At 37.9% G+C, this 19,573-nt stretch overlaps 1 protein-coding gene across 4 annotated transcripts in view; it reads left to right on the forward strand.

The window, feature by feature from the left end:
* LOC123838933 (cytochrome P450 20A1) overlaps positions 1-19,573 on the forward strand; it is a 76,967-nt gene that overhangs the window by 9,903 nt on the left and 47,491 nt on the right. For 3 of the 4 annotated variants that reach the window (XM_045868167.3, XM_064586949.1, XM_064586950.1), the window contains exon 4: positions 2,885-3,027. The exons of the other annotated variant lie outside the window; for it this stretch is intronic. In XM_045868167.3, coding sequence (XP_045724123.1) covers positions 2,885-3,027 — 143 coding nt within the window. The remainder of the gene's footprint in view (positions 1-2,884; positions 3,028-19,573) is intronic. 4 annotated transcript variants of the gene reach the window in all.

The raw sequence follows: 19,573 nt of genomic DNA on the forward strand, positions 1-19,573 counted from the left end.
TCCCTCTGCCTGCCTGCCTACTTGTGATCTCTCTCTCTCTCTGTCAAATAAATAAATAAAATCTTAAAAAAAAAAAAAGAATAAACGTCTGTTAGGAAGAGCCATACATTGTTCATGGGTAAGAATAGCTAACATTTATTGAATGCTTTATATTATGTGCCAGGCATTATGCTAAGGTCTTTATAATTATTACCTCATTTAAGGCATAGTATTGTAAAATGATTATTTTTTCCTTCAATTTATAGGTATATTGTAATGTAAATTCCAAGAATGTAAATTCCAACAGAATTTTTTTGGAAAAAATAGTTCCAGGGTGGTTCCGTAATAGTAAAGGTACCTGAGCAGTCAGGAAACATCTAGAAAAGAATATTAATGAGGGAATACTTGTACCATCAGGTAGAGCAATGTGCTATAAATCTAGATTAATTTAAAGGCTCTTGTACTGTGATAAGGCTAGACAGATTGATGGAATAGAGTAGATAATCCAGTAGACAAACCAAGTATACATGATAAAGAGAGCATTTTATGATAAAGGGGAAAAGTAATACATGGTTTTGGAAAACTGGTTAGCTATTTGGAAAAAATAAATCTGCATCCCTGCCTTACTCTTTACATCAAAATAAAGTCCAAATGATTAAATTTGAAGTCATAAAAGTATTAGAAGAAAACATGGTGAAGTATTAAATTGGGGGTGGGTGTTGATAAACCTTTTCTTACCATAACTTGAGATCTAGGGGCCATCAAGCACAAGACAGGTAAAGCTGTCTACATAAAAACGAGAAATTTCAGTACAATAAAAAACACCTTGAAAAGGGATGAAAAAGAGAGAGGTGGGAAAATGTTGGCCACATATTACTACACATGATGTGTAGTAGTTGATTACTGTATTTCTATAACATAAAGGTACCATGACAAAGTTTATAAGAGAAATGGGGAAATTATTTACTACCCATATATAAAGTAAATAAAAACTAGTGAGAAAATAAAAATAAAATGCAGTTGTAGAAAAATGGGCAAAAACAAGTTAATTAAGAAAGAAGAAATAAAAATGCCCAGTAAGCAAATGAAGATTTCAGCCTCATTAGTAATTAGTGGGATGCAAATAAAAATGAGAGTTTTACCTATCTGACTGGAAGAGATGGAAAATATTGGCAAAACTCATTGTTGATGAGGGAATGGAGAAACGTGGGATGTAAATATTTTACAAACCTGGGAGAGAAGGTTGACAGGATCTTTGACTTAGTGATATCATAAGGAAGTTATAAATTGATATTCACGTGAATGAGAAAAGACATATTAGTATTATTTACAATAAAAATTTGAAGCAAACTTAAATGTTTTTCAGTGGCTGAGTAAAAGAATATATTCAGGCTTTAATATGATGACACAGATTTATTTTGTTTATCAAATATGCCTACTGTATGCCAACACTGTTATAAGCCATTTATACATATTAACTTACTTAATCCTTAGGACAACCTTATGAAATAGATATTAGTGAAAACTGAGATACAAAGAGAGTAAGTCATTGGCCCAAGGTTGCACAACTAATTAGTGATGGAGCTAGGACTTGAAGGTAGGCAGTCTGGCCTAAGTTTGTGCTCTTAATCACTAAGTTTTCCACAACATGGAAGCATGGCTCTGTCAGGAAATACACGGATGAGTAAAACCAGACATGGTCTCTGCTTCTGTGGAGTTTATAGTGTAATTTGGGGAGTAAGGGAAGCATGTAAACATTATTTAAATGCTCATGCTAATGCACTGGTAAAGTGCGCTGAAAGAAGGGATTGTATTCTTTGCAAAATTTGACATACGTTTTGTCTGTCTCTGTTAAGTAATGTTGACAGCTGTAAAAAATCTTGAAAATGTTTAGCGGTAATCTCTGTAGTGACATTTAGATGAATTTTATTTTCTTTCTATTTCACTGTTGTTTTAATTTTTTTTTTTTTTTTAAGATTTTGTTTATTTATTTGACAGAGATAGAGAGCAAGCACAAGCAGACAGAACAGCAGGCAGGGGGAGAGGGAGAAGCAGGCTCTCTGCTGAGCAGGGAGCCCGATGTGGGGCTCCATCCCAGGACCCTGGGATCATGACCCGAGCCGAAGGCAGCCGCTTAACTGACTGAGCCACACAGGTGCCCCAGCGTTGTTTTAATTGTTAATGTTAATTGTTAAATTGTTAATTTAATGACAATGTATTTTTTGTATGAAAACAATAGTCATTAAAGAAACACTTAAAAAATGGAAGAAGAAGAAAGAACAAATTTCTGAACTCGGCTAAATAATTTTAACTGTAATACTTGACCATTACACACAAACAACAATTTTGCTTTAAAATCAGTGGAATGAGGGCGCCTGGGTGGCTCAGTTGGTTAAGCGGCTGCCTTCGGCTCAGGTCATGATCCTGGAGTCCCGGGATCGAGTCCCACATCAGGCTCCCTGCTCAGAAGCAGGGAGTCTGCTTCTCCCTCTGGCCCTCCTCCCTCTCATGCTCTCTGTCTCTCATTCTCTCTCTCGCAAATAAATAAAATCTTAAAAAAACAAAAAATTAAAAAAAAATAAAAAATAAAAATAAAATCAGTGGAATGAGCTTTTTATAAAGTCAAAGATATTGTTGTCATGTAGGTAGGAAATTTATGTAAGTATTAATGATTTATAGTGCAATTACCAATCAGGATATTGTATTCTTGCCAATTTTTATTGCCTCTTGAACTGTTCATACATAGGAAAAATAGTGAGGGGAGTTGGGAAGAAAGTTGCCATGCTCTCAGCTGCAACCCCCTACCTCCCTGATCTGTTTTTCTGCTAGAGTTTTTATTGTTGTTGTTTTGTTTGTTTTCTGAGTGATTACTTTGACTCAGAAATGTTTAATTTGTCTGTTTCAGCGGACCCTTTTGAAACCATGCTTAAGTCATTATTAAGGTATCAATCTAGTGGTGCAAATGTGAGTGAAAACCACACAAGGAAAAAATTATATGAAAGTGGTGTGACTAATTCTCTGCAGAGTAATTTTGCTCTCCTGCTGAAGGTAAGGTGGTAAGTTTGGCCCAGAATTCTATAATACAGATAAAGGTATATCTTTGACTATTAGTGTATCTTGTCTTTGGTACTTTTTTTCTTACTTGTCTTTTTTTTTTTTTAGATTTATTTATTTATTTTAGCGGGGGGAGTATGCATGGCAAGGGGGAGGGGTGGAGGGAGAGAATCTCAAGGAGACTCCTTGCAGAGCATGGATTCCCACTGCCAGGCTTGATGACCTGAGCCTAAATCAAGAGTCAGATGCTCAACTGACTGAGCCACCCAGGCACCCCTCTCACTTGTCTTTCCAAGCTGATTTTTATTCTCCTGAAGTTCTGAAACAAAACAACAACAGAAATCTTAACACCTATACTCCCTGTGTAAGTTGGAATGATGGGATTACTGGGCGTTTGCATAGACAGACTGAGTCGTACTGGGAGAGGGACCTGACATTTTTAAGAAGTCCCACGAATTATATACAAAGATTGAGAACAATACTAATCCATACTATTTTCCTTTTGACCCTAAAGATCCGTGGCTGAGCCCTGTGTGCTACCTGACAGTTCTGTGTGTCCCAATAGGACTGTTCCAAACCTTCACCCTTACTTTAGTATTGCCAGTCCTAACCAACCCCTTTCCTTGTTATAGGTGGCCTTGCCTCCTGCTTTGCTGAGACCAGAGTCCCTTACCTGTAAACTTCCCCACCAACAAACTGTATCCCTCTCAATCTTTTGTTCTTACTTCTCATTTTAAATCTTAAAGAATCCTTTCTTCTGTCCAAAACTAATCCATCCATTTGTGCCCTTTAAAAATAATGGAATTTATAAAATTAATACATGGTTGCTGTAGAAAACACGGAAAATCTAACTTTAAAGAAATCATCCATAATTTCACTATAGATGTATATATGGATGAAATCATACTGTATGTACAATTTTATATGCTTTTTCACTTTAAAACATATCATAGGGGCACCCGGGTGGCTCATTTGGTTAAGCAGCCGACTCTTGATTTCTGCTCAGGTCATGATCTCAGGGTCCTGGGATTGAGCCCTGCATTGGGCTCCACACTCAATGGGGAGTCTGCTTGAGGATTCTCCCCCTCCCTCTCCCTCTGCCCCTTCCCCTGCTCGTGCTCTCTCTTTCTTTCTCTAAAAATAAATAAATCTTTTAAAAAATGTATCAGAAACATTTTATCATGTCATTAAAACTTTTCCAAAAATAACTAAAATTATGCTTACTTTTTTTCTGATAGTCATTTATAAACTATGGAAAAATTAGGGAAGTCTTAAGGAAAAAATAAACATTTTTAATGCTATTACTCAGTGATAACCATGTTTAACATTTTATTTTATTTTTTTTTTTTAAGATTTATTTATTTGACAGAGAGAGACACAGCAAGAGAGGGAACACAAGCAGGGGGAGCGACAGAGAGAGAAGCAGACTCCATGCTGAGCAGGGAGCCGGATGCAGGGCTGGATCCCAGGACCCTGGGATCATGACCTGAGCCGAAGGCAGACACTTAACAACTGAGCCACCCAGGCGCCCCCATGTTTAACATTTTAAAATCCTTCCTATCATTTTTAGTCTTTTACGTACATGTAGAATTTTAGTCAGCATCATACTATATGGATAGTTACAGACTCTGTACCTTTTTTTTTTTTTTTAGATTTTATTTTTAAGTAATCTCTACACCCAGCATGGGGCTTGAACTTACAACCCTGAGATCAAGAGTTACATGCTCCACCATCTGAGCCACCCAGGCGCCCCTATTCAATGCAGTTTTAAAGAACATTTGTGATTTAGCTTGCCTGCTTTTCCAGTCTCATTTCCCATTCTTGTTTGCTTATACTGTAGCCACACTGGTTTTCTTTTCTATACCTTGTTCTTTCCCATCTCAAGACCTCTGTATATGCTGTTCCCAGTACTTGGATTGCCAGTTCTAACCACCCACACACCTAGTAAATGCATGTTCATCTTTCAGCTCTTAGTTTGAATGTCACTTCCCCAGGGAAGTTGTCTCTGATCATTGCACTGTCCCTAGGTAGGTCCCCTTTTAGTTGCTGTCATAATAGTCTGTACTTAACCCATCACAACACTTTTCACTTGTTAATTACATTTTGTGTAATTCTTTGAATGTCTGTGCCCTAAATTGTATGCTCCATAAAGGGAGGGTCTATTTTAATTATGTCTGTATACTTGGCTCTTGGTGTAGAATAGACCCTCAGTAAATATAAGTCTAGCTCTTTTCTTCCAAGAAACATTTTTCTCATCTTGCCTGGCTAACTCCTCCTCTAGTCCCCAGTTTAGTTACGTACCCTTCTCTGTGCACCTTCTCTAACCTACAGTAACAACCTGAACATATTTATATGACAAAATTAAATGGATTTTTTTCTCTCTCCCTTCTTCGATTGTGTTTTCCATCTACTTTTTCCTAATATACGTGCCTCACGCGAAGTTACTTATTTTGTTGTATGTTTAATGAAGTTCATTGGAAATAGCATTATTTTATAGTATGAAGATTACGCTTGGGCACGAAGCTTTGAATCTTGCTTCTGCCATTTAGTATCTGCATGATTGTGTGTTACTTAGCCTTTGTGAGCTTTCATTTCCTCATCTCAATAACATCTACATTACAAATTTGCTGTGGGGATTATGTGAGACAATGATGTTAAATACCTAACAACAGGTCTTAGGACACAATAGCTACTCAAGAAATACCTCTCCTTTTTTTTTCTTTTTTTTTTTGCTTGAGAAGTAGATTTTCCTATCGCTTCTCAGCCTTTTGGCTAAGATCAAGTGGAGAAGTAGATTTTCCTACCATTTGTTTGTTGTTCATCCTCCTCCCCAATTCTTCTGTTCTCTTAACATTTCTCCTTGCTTATGTTTTTCCTGCTTTTCTGAAACACTTCCTTTTTAATGTTTCCAACTTTCATAATGCATTCCCTCTTTTATGTGAGTTGTTTTTGTTTGTTTGTTTGTTTTAGTAAGCTCTATGCCCAACATGGGCTTGAACTCATGACCCGAAGATTGGGGTTTTATAGTTGATGGGCCTATATCTGTCTCATTTGGAGGGTTATATAGAAGTCTTTTCTGTTCTGTAGAGTTTAAATCCACATTCACTCCCAAGAGCACAAACACACCCCACTTATTCTTGCATTACATAAAGTAAATCACTTTTAAAATCATGGAAAATTTAAAGGAATAACTGTAGAATAGTATAATGACCATCCATGTCCTTATCACCAAATTTTAATAGTTATCAAATTAGACTCAATCTTACTTTATCTCTGCCCGTACTTACCTCCCTTATCTTCTCTCTGGATTATTTTAAAGCAAATTCCAGACATCATACCAATGAGGACATGCTTTTTAAATGGCCTAGCAGTGTAACTTTTTTGAGTCATAGAATACCTGATAGTTGTTAAGAGAATGTATTATTGACTCTTAGCCACTTTTTAAAAATAACATTTGATAAATGCTTAATGCCATTTTTTCCTTATCAGAGTTTTAATTGAAAATCACACTTCCTAATCAAGACTTGAGACTGGCTTGCTGAGTTTACTGGAAGCATTAATTAATACATTGGCTCCTCTCTGGACAGTTTTCCTCCTAAAAACAGACCAAACAAGGCCTTTAACCATGGCTGGATATTGATTAGTCTCTCTCCTTCCAGTTCCTATTTCTTCAGGGCCCTCAAGAGACTTATATACCAAATCTGCACCCTCTCATTGTTCTCATTCCTGTTTGGTGTCTCAAGGTTCTGTATTGGCTGTGTTCACATCATGGTCTCTAAGCCTGTCAGGCTGCCTGCTTGGGTTGTCATGGCTCTTCTGTCATCCCTCATTATCCTCCCTGGAAACAGTTATGTTGCCTTTCTCTAAGCATTCACCAGTCAGAATCTTCTTTTCTGTTCTGTTTAAACACGTAACATTTGTCAGTAAGCAACATCTTTTTGTATTTAATTGTATATCTCCAAGGAGTTTTGCCCATTTCTCTTTTGCTTTCATTGATAGAAATACCTTTTTCTTTTTAGTAATATTTATTGTTAAGAGCCTTAATTATTCTTTCTTCTCTGCATCAAACTAAGTAATTCTAACTTTTTAATCTTTTATCATAGGCTCTATTTCCCAAGCTTTCACTCTTTTGTGTTGTTGCTCTGTATTCCAGATTTTTCTCCTCCTGCCCAATTAAAGGCAAATCAAGATAGAAAATTATTTCCCAATTTTCACATTTCTTGCCGTCATATTTTTAAGTTTTGGTTCATAGATTGGGTCCAAATGTAAGAAATGTGTTTCAGGTTTATATTGTCAATCCCATAGTACAAGCCAGTTACTTAGCTTAGGCATTAGTCAGAAATATCAGCTAAATGTTGAATCAGGAAGAACATGATTGAATAGTGCTGCTCTCAGAGCACCTTCCTCCTTCCTACCGAGAGTTTTCTTTGAGAGAATAGTGCTATTACCAGAGTTATCACCACAAAATAAGTTGTACCCTTCATATTGACATAATAAACTTTTTGCCTTTTTTTGGTTTTTTGTTCAGATCTGAGTTCTGTGTTCTGATTCTTCTCTAATCCTCTCAAACCTCGTCCTCTGACTTCTCGCTCCTTCCTGTCCTGGCCATCTCTGCTCCAAGGCTGTGTGTAAACCTCCACTTTAACTCTGTGAGTGTAACTTCTCTCTTCTCTATGCTAAAACCCCATATTCTCCTGTTACTTCTGGGAACAATTCTGATTTAACAAGTATTTCTGGATTTTAGGATTTAGGACTGTTGTCCAGAATCCTCTTGACAGCTTAGTAATAGTTAATAGCGAAAATTATTGAGTTTGTTGGTTTAATAGCTTGTATGGACTCATTTAAGCCTCACAACAATTTGTGAATAAGTATTGTTATTTGCCCCTTTTTACAGGTGGTTAAATTAACTAGTCCAGGGTCATACAGCTAGTAAAGACTAGGACCAGGATACCATCCCAGTCTGGCACATTTTTTCTTTAGCTCGGTTCTGCTACCCTGGGATGTAGTTTTGCTTGGCTAGTTTTTTTCCTTTCTTTTTTCAAAATCTTTTTTAAGCTTGTGGTCACAATAATACCCTAGTGTAAGGTGGGAATTGAAAATCGTTTGCTTCTCGAAAGTTCTAATAAGTTCACAATAATTACCTAGGGGCACCTGGGTGGCTCAGTCATTAAGCGTCTGCCTTCGGCTCACGTCATGATCCCAGGGTCCTGGGATCGAGCCCCGCATCCGGCTCCCTGCTCCGCGGGAAGCCTACTTCTCCCTCTGCCCCTCCCTCTGCTTGTGTTCCCTCTCTCACTGTGTCTCTCTCTGTCAAATAAATAAATAAAATCTTTTTTAAAAAATTACCTAAAGATTTTTTTCAAAAAGAACGTTTGTATTCTTTCTGAACAGCTGATATAAACTCTAAAATCTTCTCTCTTAAATTGTAAGTCTGCCTCCAGGTGCACTTTTATCTCAAGCCTTATTTTTCTGTAATATAATTAATTTTATGTTAGTTGAAATTGGTTTGATATTTTAATATGAACATTCTGAAAAAGTCTAAATTATATTGTATCCTTATTCATGACACATGATAAGATTGATAGTATACATTTTTCAGGTCTTTATAGTTTGTATATCAAAGATATGTATATCATAGATAGTCTTTATAGCTTATGTATCATATAAATATAGTTGGTGAAAGAATAGTCTAGCATAGACACATTCCTGTCATTCAGCCACTGGGTAATTCTGTCGTACATGTAAATGCACATCTGCCACACATGAAAAAATTGGAAGGGATTGTCTTAAAAAAAGCAGTCTATTAGGAATGAAAGGATTTATCACAGAGTTAGACATTACCAGCGGTAATAAGTCAGTATGTAACACTGAACTATCAAATGAAGCTCATCAACAGGTAGTTAGAATTTTCACCAACTATAAACTGGTCAAGATTCACAAATTAGAAGAGATTCACATAATCCTCTAGCAGATGTACTAGATATGTGCCTAGAGAAAAATCCTGCATAAGTCTTTTGTAATATTTGCATTGTTTTATAGAGGATTGTGCAAACAAGTAGATGAAGCCATGGGCAAATCGCTATACAGTAATGTGATACAAGGGACAGTATTCATAACAAAATTTTTGTGGCTGAAAGAGAAAGGAAAAAAGAAAAAAAGACTTTACCAGCACTTAATCTGTTAGTTATATAATCAGCAGTAATCTGATACTGTGGGGAGATAGTCACAATTCAAATCTCTGATAAGTAACACATTGTCCTAATAGGTTTGAGGATACCATTTGGGTCCCAAATTTGGTGTTCAGAAATACCATGTATAGCTGTTTTTTTCTTTAATGTGTAATGTCTCATATAAGAAGGCTCACCAGAAAACTGCCTACCTATCACTCAAAACTGAGGAAAGATACACCCTGGATTTCATTTAAAAACCAGCTGTGTATAAAAGCTTTTATACACTATTAAGAAATATAAGCTCCAAAAGAAAAATGACTGAAGTGAACATGCAGAAGAAAACGTGTAAATGGCCTTTAAATATTTGAAGCTTGTCTAAACCCTACCAATAATTAACAGAATAATCCAATTAAAGCAATGTTGAGATATTTTTTACGTGTTAGGCTGACAGGTTTTTTAAAGATTTTTTTTTTTTTAAGATTTTATTTATTTATTTGACAGAGACAGCGAGAGCAGGAACACAAGCAGGGGGAGTGGGAGAGGGAGAAGCAGGCTTCCCACTGAGCAGGGAGCCCGATGTGGGACTCGATCCCAGGACTCTGGGATCATAACCTGAGCCGAAGGCAGACGCTTAACGACTGAGCCACCAGGCGACCTGACAGGTTTTTTAAAATGACGATAGCTGGTGCTATCAGAGGTATGGGAAATGGACACTTTGATATTGCTGATAAGACTCTAAATTGATAAGTGCTTTCTGCAGGGCAGCATGGCAATATATATCAAAAGCTTAAAAAATGACTACTATTTAACTCAGCAATTTCATATCTAAGGGAAGCCAGTTGGAAATACATGTATGTACAAAGACGACTACTGAAGCATTGTTTATTAGCAGAAATTGGAAAATACTTAAATGTCCAATAGTAGAGGATTATTTAAATGATAGTGAATCCATAAAATGGATTGGAATAAAAACATTAAAAAGATGGCAGAGACATTTATTTATTAATTATTAATATAGGGGGATGATTTTAAGATGTACTAGTTTGCTGGGGCTGGCATAACTAAGTATCTCAAACTTGGTGGCTTAAACAAGAGAAATTTATTGTCTCACAGTTCTGGAAGCTAGAAATCCAAGATCAAGGGGTCAGCAGGGCTGGTTCCTTCTGAGGGCTGTGAAGCAAAATCTGTTCCATGCCAACTTCCTTGGTTTCTCGTGGTTTGCTGGCAATCTTTGGTGTTCCTTGGCTTGTAGATGTATCACTCCATTCTCTGCCTTCATGTTTGGAAGGAGGTCTCTGTGTGTGTGTTTGTGTGTGTGTGTCCGTCCCCTTTTTATAAGGACACAGTCATATTGGACTAAGGCCCACCCTAATGGATTCATTTTAACTTGATCATCTGTAAAGACCCCATTGCCCAAAAAGGTCACATTCACATGTACTGGGACTTAAGACTGTAAGATCGTTTTTGGGGATAAATTTCAACCCATAACATAATGGCAAGTGAAAAAACCAGCATACAAAACAGTTTGTATAGTATCATTACATTTTCCAAAATAGATCTATATACACACATATATGCACACATATAGATGGATGGATGTACATATAGAAAAACTAATGAAAAGTTATATACAAAAATGTTGTAAGTTATCTTCATCTGGGTTGAATTTAGGGTGATTTAAATTAATTTCTATATTTTCATTTATATTACTTGATTTTCTTTTCCATTGACCTGTATTACTGTATAATTCAAAAAAACTATGAACTACTCACCTGTCAGTTATAGTCTGAATATTTGAATTTTCATTAGGAACAACGCTTAGTAATCCATTGAATAATTAAAACCAAAACTCAGTTTATTGAATTTTCTCTAAGAACAAAGCCTTTTATTCATGGACTTTTTAGGACTATATGTTTGGTTTCTTTGATTCTTCTGGAAGCTGCTAATATGCAGTAATTGATTTGGGGAGAATTATGTTTCCTGCTGGTGTTACTGCATTATTCAGTATTTTTCATCAGATTTTTTTTTTCTTTTTAAAAAATCAAAAACCGTTCTTTGTTTTATAAAGTGAAAGATCTGATGTTCAATGACTTTACATATATGGTCATGACATACATTACTAGTAAGACAGAATTGAATGTTTAAAGAAGTATCTAATAACTTTTTTTAAAGATTTTTAAATTTATTCATTTGAGAGAGAGAGATTGAGAAAACAAGTGGGGTGAGGGGCAGAGGGAGAAGCAGACTCCCTGCTGAGCAGGGAGCCCAATGCGGGACTTGATCCCAGGACCCTGGGATCGTGACCTGAGCTGAGGGCAGAGGCTTAACAGACTGAGCCACCCAAGTGCCCCAGTATCTAATAACTTTTGAGAGAGTTCTTACTCTCTGTCAGAAACATAACTTATTCTTTGTAGTAGAGACAGGACAGTCATTTTGAAAAAGAGAGTTGGTTATATTCACTAAATATTTATTGAGCACCTAAGGTTTGCTGGATACTGCTAGGTGCTAAGATTACCAGTATAAAGAGCTGCCCTCAAGAAGGTTAATGTCTAGGGGCGCCTGGGTGGCTCAGTTGTTAAGCGTCTGCCTTCGGCTCAGGTCATGATCCCAGGGTCCTGGGATCGAGCCCCGCATCGGGCTCCCTGCTCGGCGGGAAGCCTGCTTCTCCCTTTCCCCCTCCCCCTGCTTGTGTTCCCTCTCTCGCTGTCAAATATAAATAAAATCTTAAAAAAAAAAAAGGTTAATGTCTAGTGGTTATCAAGTACTGGGTCTTTAACTAAATAATTAGTGATACTACATAAAAGCATTCCTTTTGTTAAATGTTGGAACCAGTCTCAACTCTGAGTTTCTGACAGCAAACTTTTTACCACTTTGTATTTGTCTTACTACTAAATCTACTCTTGGCCCACATCCTGACCCTTAATCTCAGAAAAACCTTCTTTTTTTTTTTTTTTTTAAAGATTTTATTTATTTAGGGCACCTGGGTGGCTCAGTTGTTAAGCGTCGGCTCAGGTCATGATCCCAGGGTCCTGGGATTGAGTCCCACATCGGGCTCCCTGCTCAGGAGGAAGCCTTGTTCTCCCACTCCCCCTGTTTGGGTTCCCTCTTTCACCGTCTCTCTCTCTCTGTCAAAAAATAAAAATAAAATCTAAAAAAAAAAAATTTATTTATTTATTTGAGAGAGAAAGAGCATGAACAGGGGAAAGGGTAGAGGGAGAGGACAAGCAAACTCCCCACTGAGCATGGAGCCCAGCTCGGGGCTCAGTTCCAGGACCCCAAGATCATGACTGAGCTAAAGTCAGACGCTTACTGAGCCACCCTTTTTTTAAAAGATTTATATATTTGAGAGAGAGTGCACCTTGGGGGAGGGACAAGGAGAGACAGAATCTTAAGCAGACTCCCCACTGAGTGCAGAGCCCGATGCTGGGCTCACTCTCACCACCCTGAGATCATGACCTGAGCCAAAATCAGGAGTCCCGACACTTAACCCACTGAGCCACCCAGGTGCCCCACACTTTCTGTTTTTGAATTTCACCAATCTTGTGGTTTTAGTTTCCCTCTTACCTAACAAGAACATAGTTGGTTACTCTATGGATATACTTTCTTACCTTTTTTACTTACATAGAGGCATAGTGGTTGATAGCACGGGCTCTTCATCAGACAGCCTGGGTTAGAATAGGAATTCTGTGATTTTTGTTGTGTAGCCTTGGGCATCTTACTTTTTTCCTGACGCATTTCCTCATTTGTAAAATGAGTCTAATGATTACTTGTCAGGTGCCTGGGTGGCTCAGATGGTTAAGCGTCTGCCTTCGGCTCAGGTCATGATCCCAGGGTCCTGGAATCGAGCCCCACGTCGGGCTCCCTGCTCCTTGGGAGCCTGCTTCTCCCTCTGCCTCTCTCTCTCTCTCTCTCTGTCTCTCATGAATAAATAAAATCTTTAAAAAAAAATAATGGTTACTTGTCTCGTAGTATTAAGGATTAAATGAATTCATACATTAGAAGATGCTGCTGGGGTGCCTGAGGTGGCTCAGTTGGTTGAGCATCTGACTCTTGGTTTCAGCTGGGGTTGTGATATCATGGGTTGTGGGATTGAGCCCCCCATTAGGCTGTGTGTTCAGCAGGGAGTCTGCTTGGGATTCTCTCTCTCCCCTTCCCTCTGTCCCCCCAACCCCCATGCACATGTGTGCTTGCTCACTCTCTAAAATAAATAAATAAATCTTAAAAAAAAAAAAAAAAGATGCCTCCCGATAGTTTTTCAGAGTGGTTTTACCATTTACAGTCTAACAGCAGTGTGTAAGAGTTCCACTTTTTCTGCGTCTTCCCTGTTCTTTGGTATTGGTAGATGTATAGAGGTTTCTCACTGTGATTTTAATTTGTATTTTCCTGATGGCTAATAAAAATGAACATTCTTTTCATTTGTTGGATATTCACTTTGATGTAGCATTATTTCACGTCTTTTGCCTATTTTTCTTTGGGGTTTTCTCTATTTTTATTTTTAAGAGGTTTTTAAAATTTCCAAATTAGAGAACTTCATTGGCTATATTAATTATCTTCCTCTGTGGCTTGGCTTTATATGCTCTTAAACTTATGTTTTGATGAGCAGATACTAATTTTAGTGTAGTTCAACTTATTATTGTTTTGCCTTTATGGTGTCCTATGTAAGGTATCTTTATTTATTCTAATGTTACAAAGATATTTAAGTTTTGTTTGAGACTTGTTCTGAGAATCATCCTTCTTCTATTGTGCTGTAATGTTACCTTTATCATAAACCAGGTGATTGTGTATGTCACTTGATTTATGTAAAGTTATCTTCATGTATAATGGAAACTTGTAAGTGTCCCTTCCACTTATTTTGGTCTTTAGTTTTTCTTAATAATAATTTTTTTTTTCTTTTCAGTGTAAAGGTCTTGTACATTTTTAATTAAATTTACTTCTAGATATTTGGTGGGGTTTTGATGCTATCATAAATGGTAATGTTTTTAAATTTCCTTTTTTGTTTTTTGCAGATATATACAGTTGATTTTTACATATTGACCTGGTAGTCATTAACCTTGCTAGATTTCCTTCTTAACTCTAATGGTTTATCCTAGTGTCTGAAATTAATGGACAGTTTTTATTTCTTTTCCAATTCTAATACCTTTTCTTTTCTTGTTTTATTGCCAAACATTCTGTTATATTTTTAATGTCTTTAGGCTCTGGAGTACCTTCCCCAAGAAAAACTTGGTTAGTGTTTCTAAAGGTCTTTATCATTATGGGTCCAATCAGGAGAGAGAAAGCACATAATTACTTAAATAGGGGAAGTTTAATATAAAGAATTATTGGGACGCCTGGGTGGCTCAGTTGGTTAAGCATATGCCTTTGGCTCAGGTCATGATCCTGGGGTCCTGGGATCGAGTCCCACATCGGGAATCCCTGCTCAGCAGGGAGTCGCTTCTCTCTCTGCCTGCTTCTCCCTCTGCCTACCACTCCCCCTGCTTGTGCTCTCTCTCTCTCTGACAAATAAATAAATAAAATTTTTTAAAAATATATATATATAAAGAATTATTAAGTATAACAGGATTGGAGAGTGAGAGATTGACTAGTGAGAAGTAAAGAGAACTCTAAAGAATTTAGGAATAGCAGGTATAAGGAGCAGTCATCAGTTCTAGGGCTGAGAGGGCCCAAGAAAGATCCCATGTCCTGAGGACTGAGATTCAGACTGTTGGAGGGGGCACAGCTGTGGATGGCAGCTCTTGAAATTAGATTCTTTATCGTTCTCAGAGTTTGTTCTTGCTATTTGTTGTGGGATATTGATGCTTGCTTATTTAATGTCTTTCCTGAACTGTTTTTGTAAGGTCTGTATTCTCATGTGTGGCCACTGAAGCATGTTTTGTTAGATTAATGGTCAGCTGGTGTTTTGACAGATTTACCTTAAACACTTGACAAAAGAAAAGTAAAAAGAAAAAAATACTCTTCTACTATTTGTAGATTGGCTTTGCCTTTGGGCCTTCCTTTAACACTTGTCTGGGCCTTTTATAAATCCACCTTAGCTTTTACTTCCTACTTCTTTGGAGCCAAAAGACCTGGCATATGTGAAAGTTTATTCTTCTCAGGCCTTCTCTGAGCATGTATCCTGCTCTTTGGTATGTGTGTGGCTTTCTTAATTCCCTGGTATATGGAGAAACTTTAAAAAGATTCCCACATTTGTCTCTTTGCCTAATCTCTTCCTTCCAGGCTTCTTGGCCTGTTTATTGCTTGTTCTAAGTGTTGTTTCTTGCCCCAGCTGCTGTGGCCAATATCTGTGCCTTTCAACGTTTTTGGCAGAAGCCACCCAAGACGTGTCCTGGGAACACTCTGGGAATGTTGGGTTGTGTAAAACAAAGGGAGGCCTTTGCACCAGTCCGTGATGGGAGCTGCCAAGCAGGTTGAGACTCATAACTACAATTCTTGGAGAATAATGTCTTTATTTCTTCCTGGCACTCTGCACCAGGAATATGGACTGCTATTCTCACAGCTGCTGCCTACCTGGGGTTTGGGGATGGTAGGCAGGTTGTTTAAAATGCCACAGTGCTTACTTGCCACAAAGTAGCAGCTTCTTTCTTCTTCAAGCTTTCCTCTGGCTGTTGTAAGTTTTTTACTGCATTATAGAATTTGTTGGAAGCTGATTCTGACAACTTTAGCCAGCTCATTACTTGCTTTTGGAGAAGGAGAGAGTCTTGGGATTCTCTACTCCATTTTCAGTGACCGTTTTGGTGACCAGTGGTGATGAAGCTTTTAATAACACTCGAAAGATGTCAGGTTTCTGCAATGCTGTTGGCTTTTGGCCACCATGCTACTACTTGGCTGGGGGGAGAAGAGAGCTGGAAATAACCTTGAGTTAAAACATCACAGACTCCACTGTTTTACCGAGGTTCAATTGCTGTTGAATAGACACTTCTCAGTGGGCACTGGGTTTTGGTTAACTGCCAACATGTTACAACATGTTTGGTTGGTTTGCATGTGTTTGCATTATGTTATTTTATTTATTTTATTTTTTTAAAGATTTTTATTTATTTGAGAGAGAGAGCATGAGAGAGGGGAGGGTCAGAGGGAGAAGCAGACTCCCTGCGGAGCAGGAAGCCCGATGTGGGACTTGATCCCAGGACTCCAGGATCATGACCTGAGCCGAAGGCAGTTGCCTAACCAATTGAGCCACCCAGGTTCCCCTGTGTGCATTATTTTAGAGGGAGAGCAATATCACTGAGGCCCTCATTCCACCATTCTGGAAGTCAGTCTCTCTTCTGGAACATTTTGAAAGAGAATAGTAGGAGTTAAGATGGCAGAGGAGTAAAGGGACCCTAGGCTTGCCTTGTCCCTCAAACATAGTTAGATAAATACAAAATCATTTTGAACACCCAAGAAATTGATCTGAGGACTGAGACAGCAAAACTGCACAACTGGAGGTAGAAAAAACCACCATATCATGTAAGGTAGGAGCTGTGGAGAGTTGGTTTGAGGGAGGGAAGAGCTGCAGGTACTGCAAAGCAGAGGGAGCCCTGATCATGGAGAGAGGAACAAGAGAGAAAGGACAGAGAGAAAGTGAAAGCACATGCAGGGAACTGCACAAGAGAAACTCTTTGCTCAAAACCATTGACTGGGAAAGAGAAAGGAGCTGAACACTGCAAGTTTTATAGACAGTGAAGAGCAGAGTCTGACATTCAGAGGTCTGTGCCATCATTACCAGGGACATGCCTGGTGGGCTTAGCAGTGCTAAGAATACACTAGAGACTCCTTACTGCAGAGATAAAAGAACTAAAAACTAGTCAGGCCGAAATAAAAAATGCTATAACCAAGATGCAAAACTGACTGAATGTAGTGATAACAAGCATGGATGAAGCAGATGAACAAATCAGTGATATGGAAGATAAAATTATGGAAAGTAACAAAGCTGAAAAAAAGAGGGAAAGAAAGGTATTGTATCAAGAATGTAGACTTAGGGAACTCAGCAACTCCTTAAAGTGTAATAACATTCATATAATAGGAGTCCCAGGAGAAAGAAGAAGAAGCAGAAGGTTTATTTGGGGAAATTATAGCTGAAAGCTTCCCTAATCTGAGGAAGGAAACAGACGTTGAAATCCAAGAAGCACAGAGAACTCCAATTAAATTCAACAAAAGCCAGCCATCGCCAAGACATACCATAGTCAAATTCATAAAATACACAGACAAAGGAAAGAATCCTGAAAGCAGCAAGGGAAAAAAAAGTCCTTAACCTCTAAGGGAAGACAGATCAAGTTCACAGCAGATCTCTCCACAGAAACTTGGCAGGCCAGATGAAAGTGGCATGATATATTCAACATGCTGAATGGGGAAAATGTGCAGCCAAGACTACTTTCTCCAGCAAGGCTATCATTCAGAAGAGAAGGAGAGAGAGTTTACCAGAGAAAAAATACTAAAGGAGTTTGTAACCACTACACCAGTCCTGCAAGAAATATTAAAGGGGACTCTGGGGGAAAAAAAGACCAAAAGCAACAAAGACTAGAAATGAACAGAGAACATCACCACAAACACCAACCTTACAGGTAACACGATGGTGCTAAATTCATATCTTTCAGTAATCACTCTGTAAAAGGACTAATGCTCCAATCAAAAGACATAGGGTATCAGAATGGATTTTAAAAAAAGACCCATCTATATGCTGCCTATAAGAGACTCATTTTAGACCTAAAGACATCTGCAGATTGCAAGTGAGGAGATAGAGAACCATTTATCATGCTAATGGATGCTGAAAGAAAACCAGAGTAGCCATATTTATATCAGACAAAGTAGATTTTATTTTATTTATTTATTTTTTTTAAAAAAGATTTTATTTATTTATTTGAGAGAGAATGAGAGAGAGAACACATGAGAGGGGATAGGGTCAGAGGACGAAGCAGACTCCCTGCCGAGCAGGGAGCCCGATGCGGGACTCGATCCAGGGACTCCAGGATCATGACCTGAGCCGAAGGCAGTCGCTTAACCAACTGAGCCACCCAGGCACCCGACAAAGTAGATTTTAAACCAAAGACTGTAACGAGATGGAGAAGGGTATTATATAGTAATTAAGGGGTCTATCCATCAGGAAGATCTAACAATTGTAAATATTTATGTCCCCAACTTGGGAGCACCCAAATATATAAATCAGTTACAAACAAAGAAACTCATTGATAGGGGCACCTGGATGGCTCAGTCAGTTAAGCGTCTGCCTTCAGCTCAGGTCATGATCCCACATCGGGCTCCTTGCTCAGCGAGGAGCCTGCTTCTCTCTCTCCCTCTGCCTGCCACTCCTCTTACTTGTGTTCTCTCTCTCTCTCTCTGTCAAATAAATAAATAAAATCTGGATAATAATACAATAATAGTAGGGGACTTTAACACCCCACTTACAGCAATGGACAGATCATCTAAGTAGAAAATCAACAAGGAAAAATGGCTTTGAGTGGTACACTGGACCACATGGACTTAACGTATATTCATAACATTTCATCCTAAAGTGGAATACACATTCTTTTCGAGTGCACATGGAACATTTTCCAATATAGAGCACATACTGGGTCACAGATCAGCCCTTAAGAAGTACAAAAAGATTGAGATCATACCATGCATATTTTCAGACCACAATGCTATGAAACTTGAAGTCAACCACAAGAAAAAATTTGGAACGACCACAAATACATGGAGATTAAAGAACATCCTACTGGAGAATGAATTGGTTAATTAGAAATTAAAGAAGAAATACAAAAATACATGGAAGCAAATGAAAATGAAAACAGGACAGTCTGAAACCTTTGGGATACTGCAAAGGCAGTCCAAAGAGGGAAGTATATTGCAATACAGAGCTAACTCAAGAAGCAAGAAAAGTCTCAAATATATAGCCTAACCTTACACCGTAAGGAGCTAGAAAAGGAACAGCAAATAAAGCCTAAAGCCAGCAGAAGAAGGGAAATAATAAAGATTAGAGCAAAATTCAATGATATAGAAATCAAAAACCAGTAGAACAGATCAACAAAACTAAGTGTTGGTTTTTTGAAAGAGTTAATAAAATTGATAACCCCCTAGCCAGACTTATTAAAAAAAGAGAGAGAGAGAGAGGACCCAAATAAAAAATCATGAATGAAAGAGATACAACCAACACCATAGAAATACAAATAATCAAAGGAGAATATTATGGAAAATTATAGGCCAAAAAACTGGGCAATTTGGAACTACCAAAACTGAAACAGAAATAGAAAATTTGAACAGACCCATAACCAGCAGAGAAATGGAATCAGTAATCAAAAATCTCCCAACAAACAAAAGTCCAGGGCCAGATGACTTCCCAGGGGAATTCTACCAGACATTTAAAGAAGAGTTAAAACCTATTCTTCTCAGGTGCCTGG

This window comes from Mirounga angustirostris, unplaced genomic scaffold (assembly GCF_029215605.1).
Source record: "Mirounga angustirostris isolate CCGP_5_RB_7025 unplaced genomic scaffold, mMirAng1.0.hap1 SCAF_3, whole genome shotgun sequence".
Lineage (NCBI taxonomy): Eukaryota > Metazoa > Chordata > Mammalia > Carnivora > Phocidae > Mirounga > Mirounga angustirostris.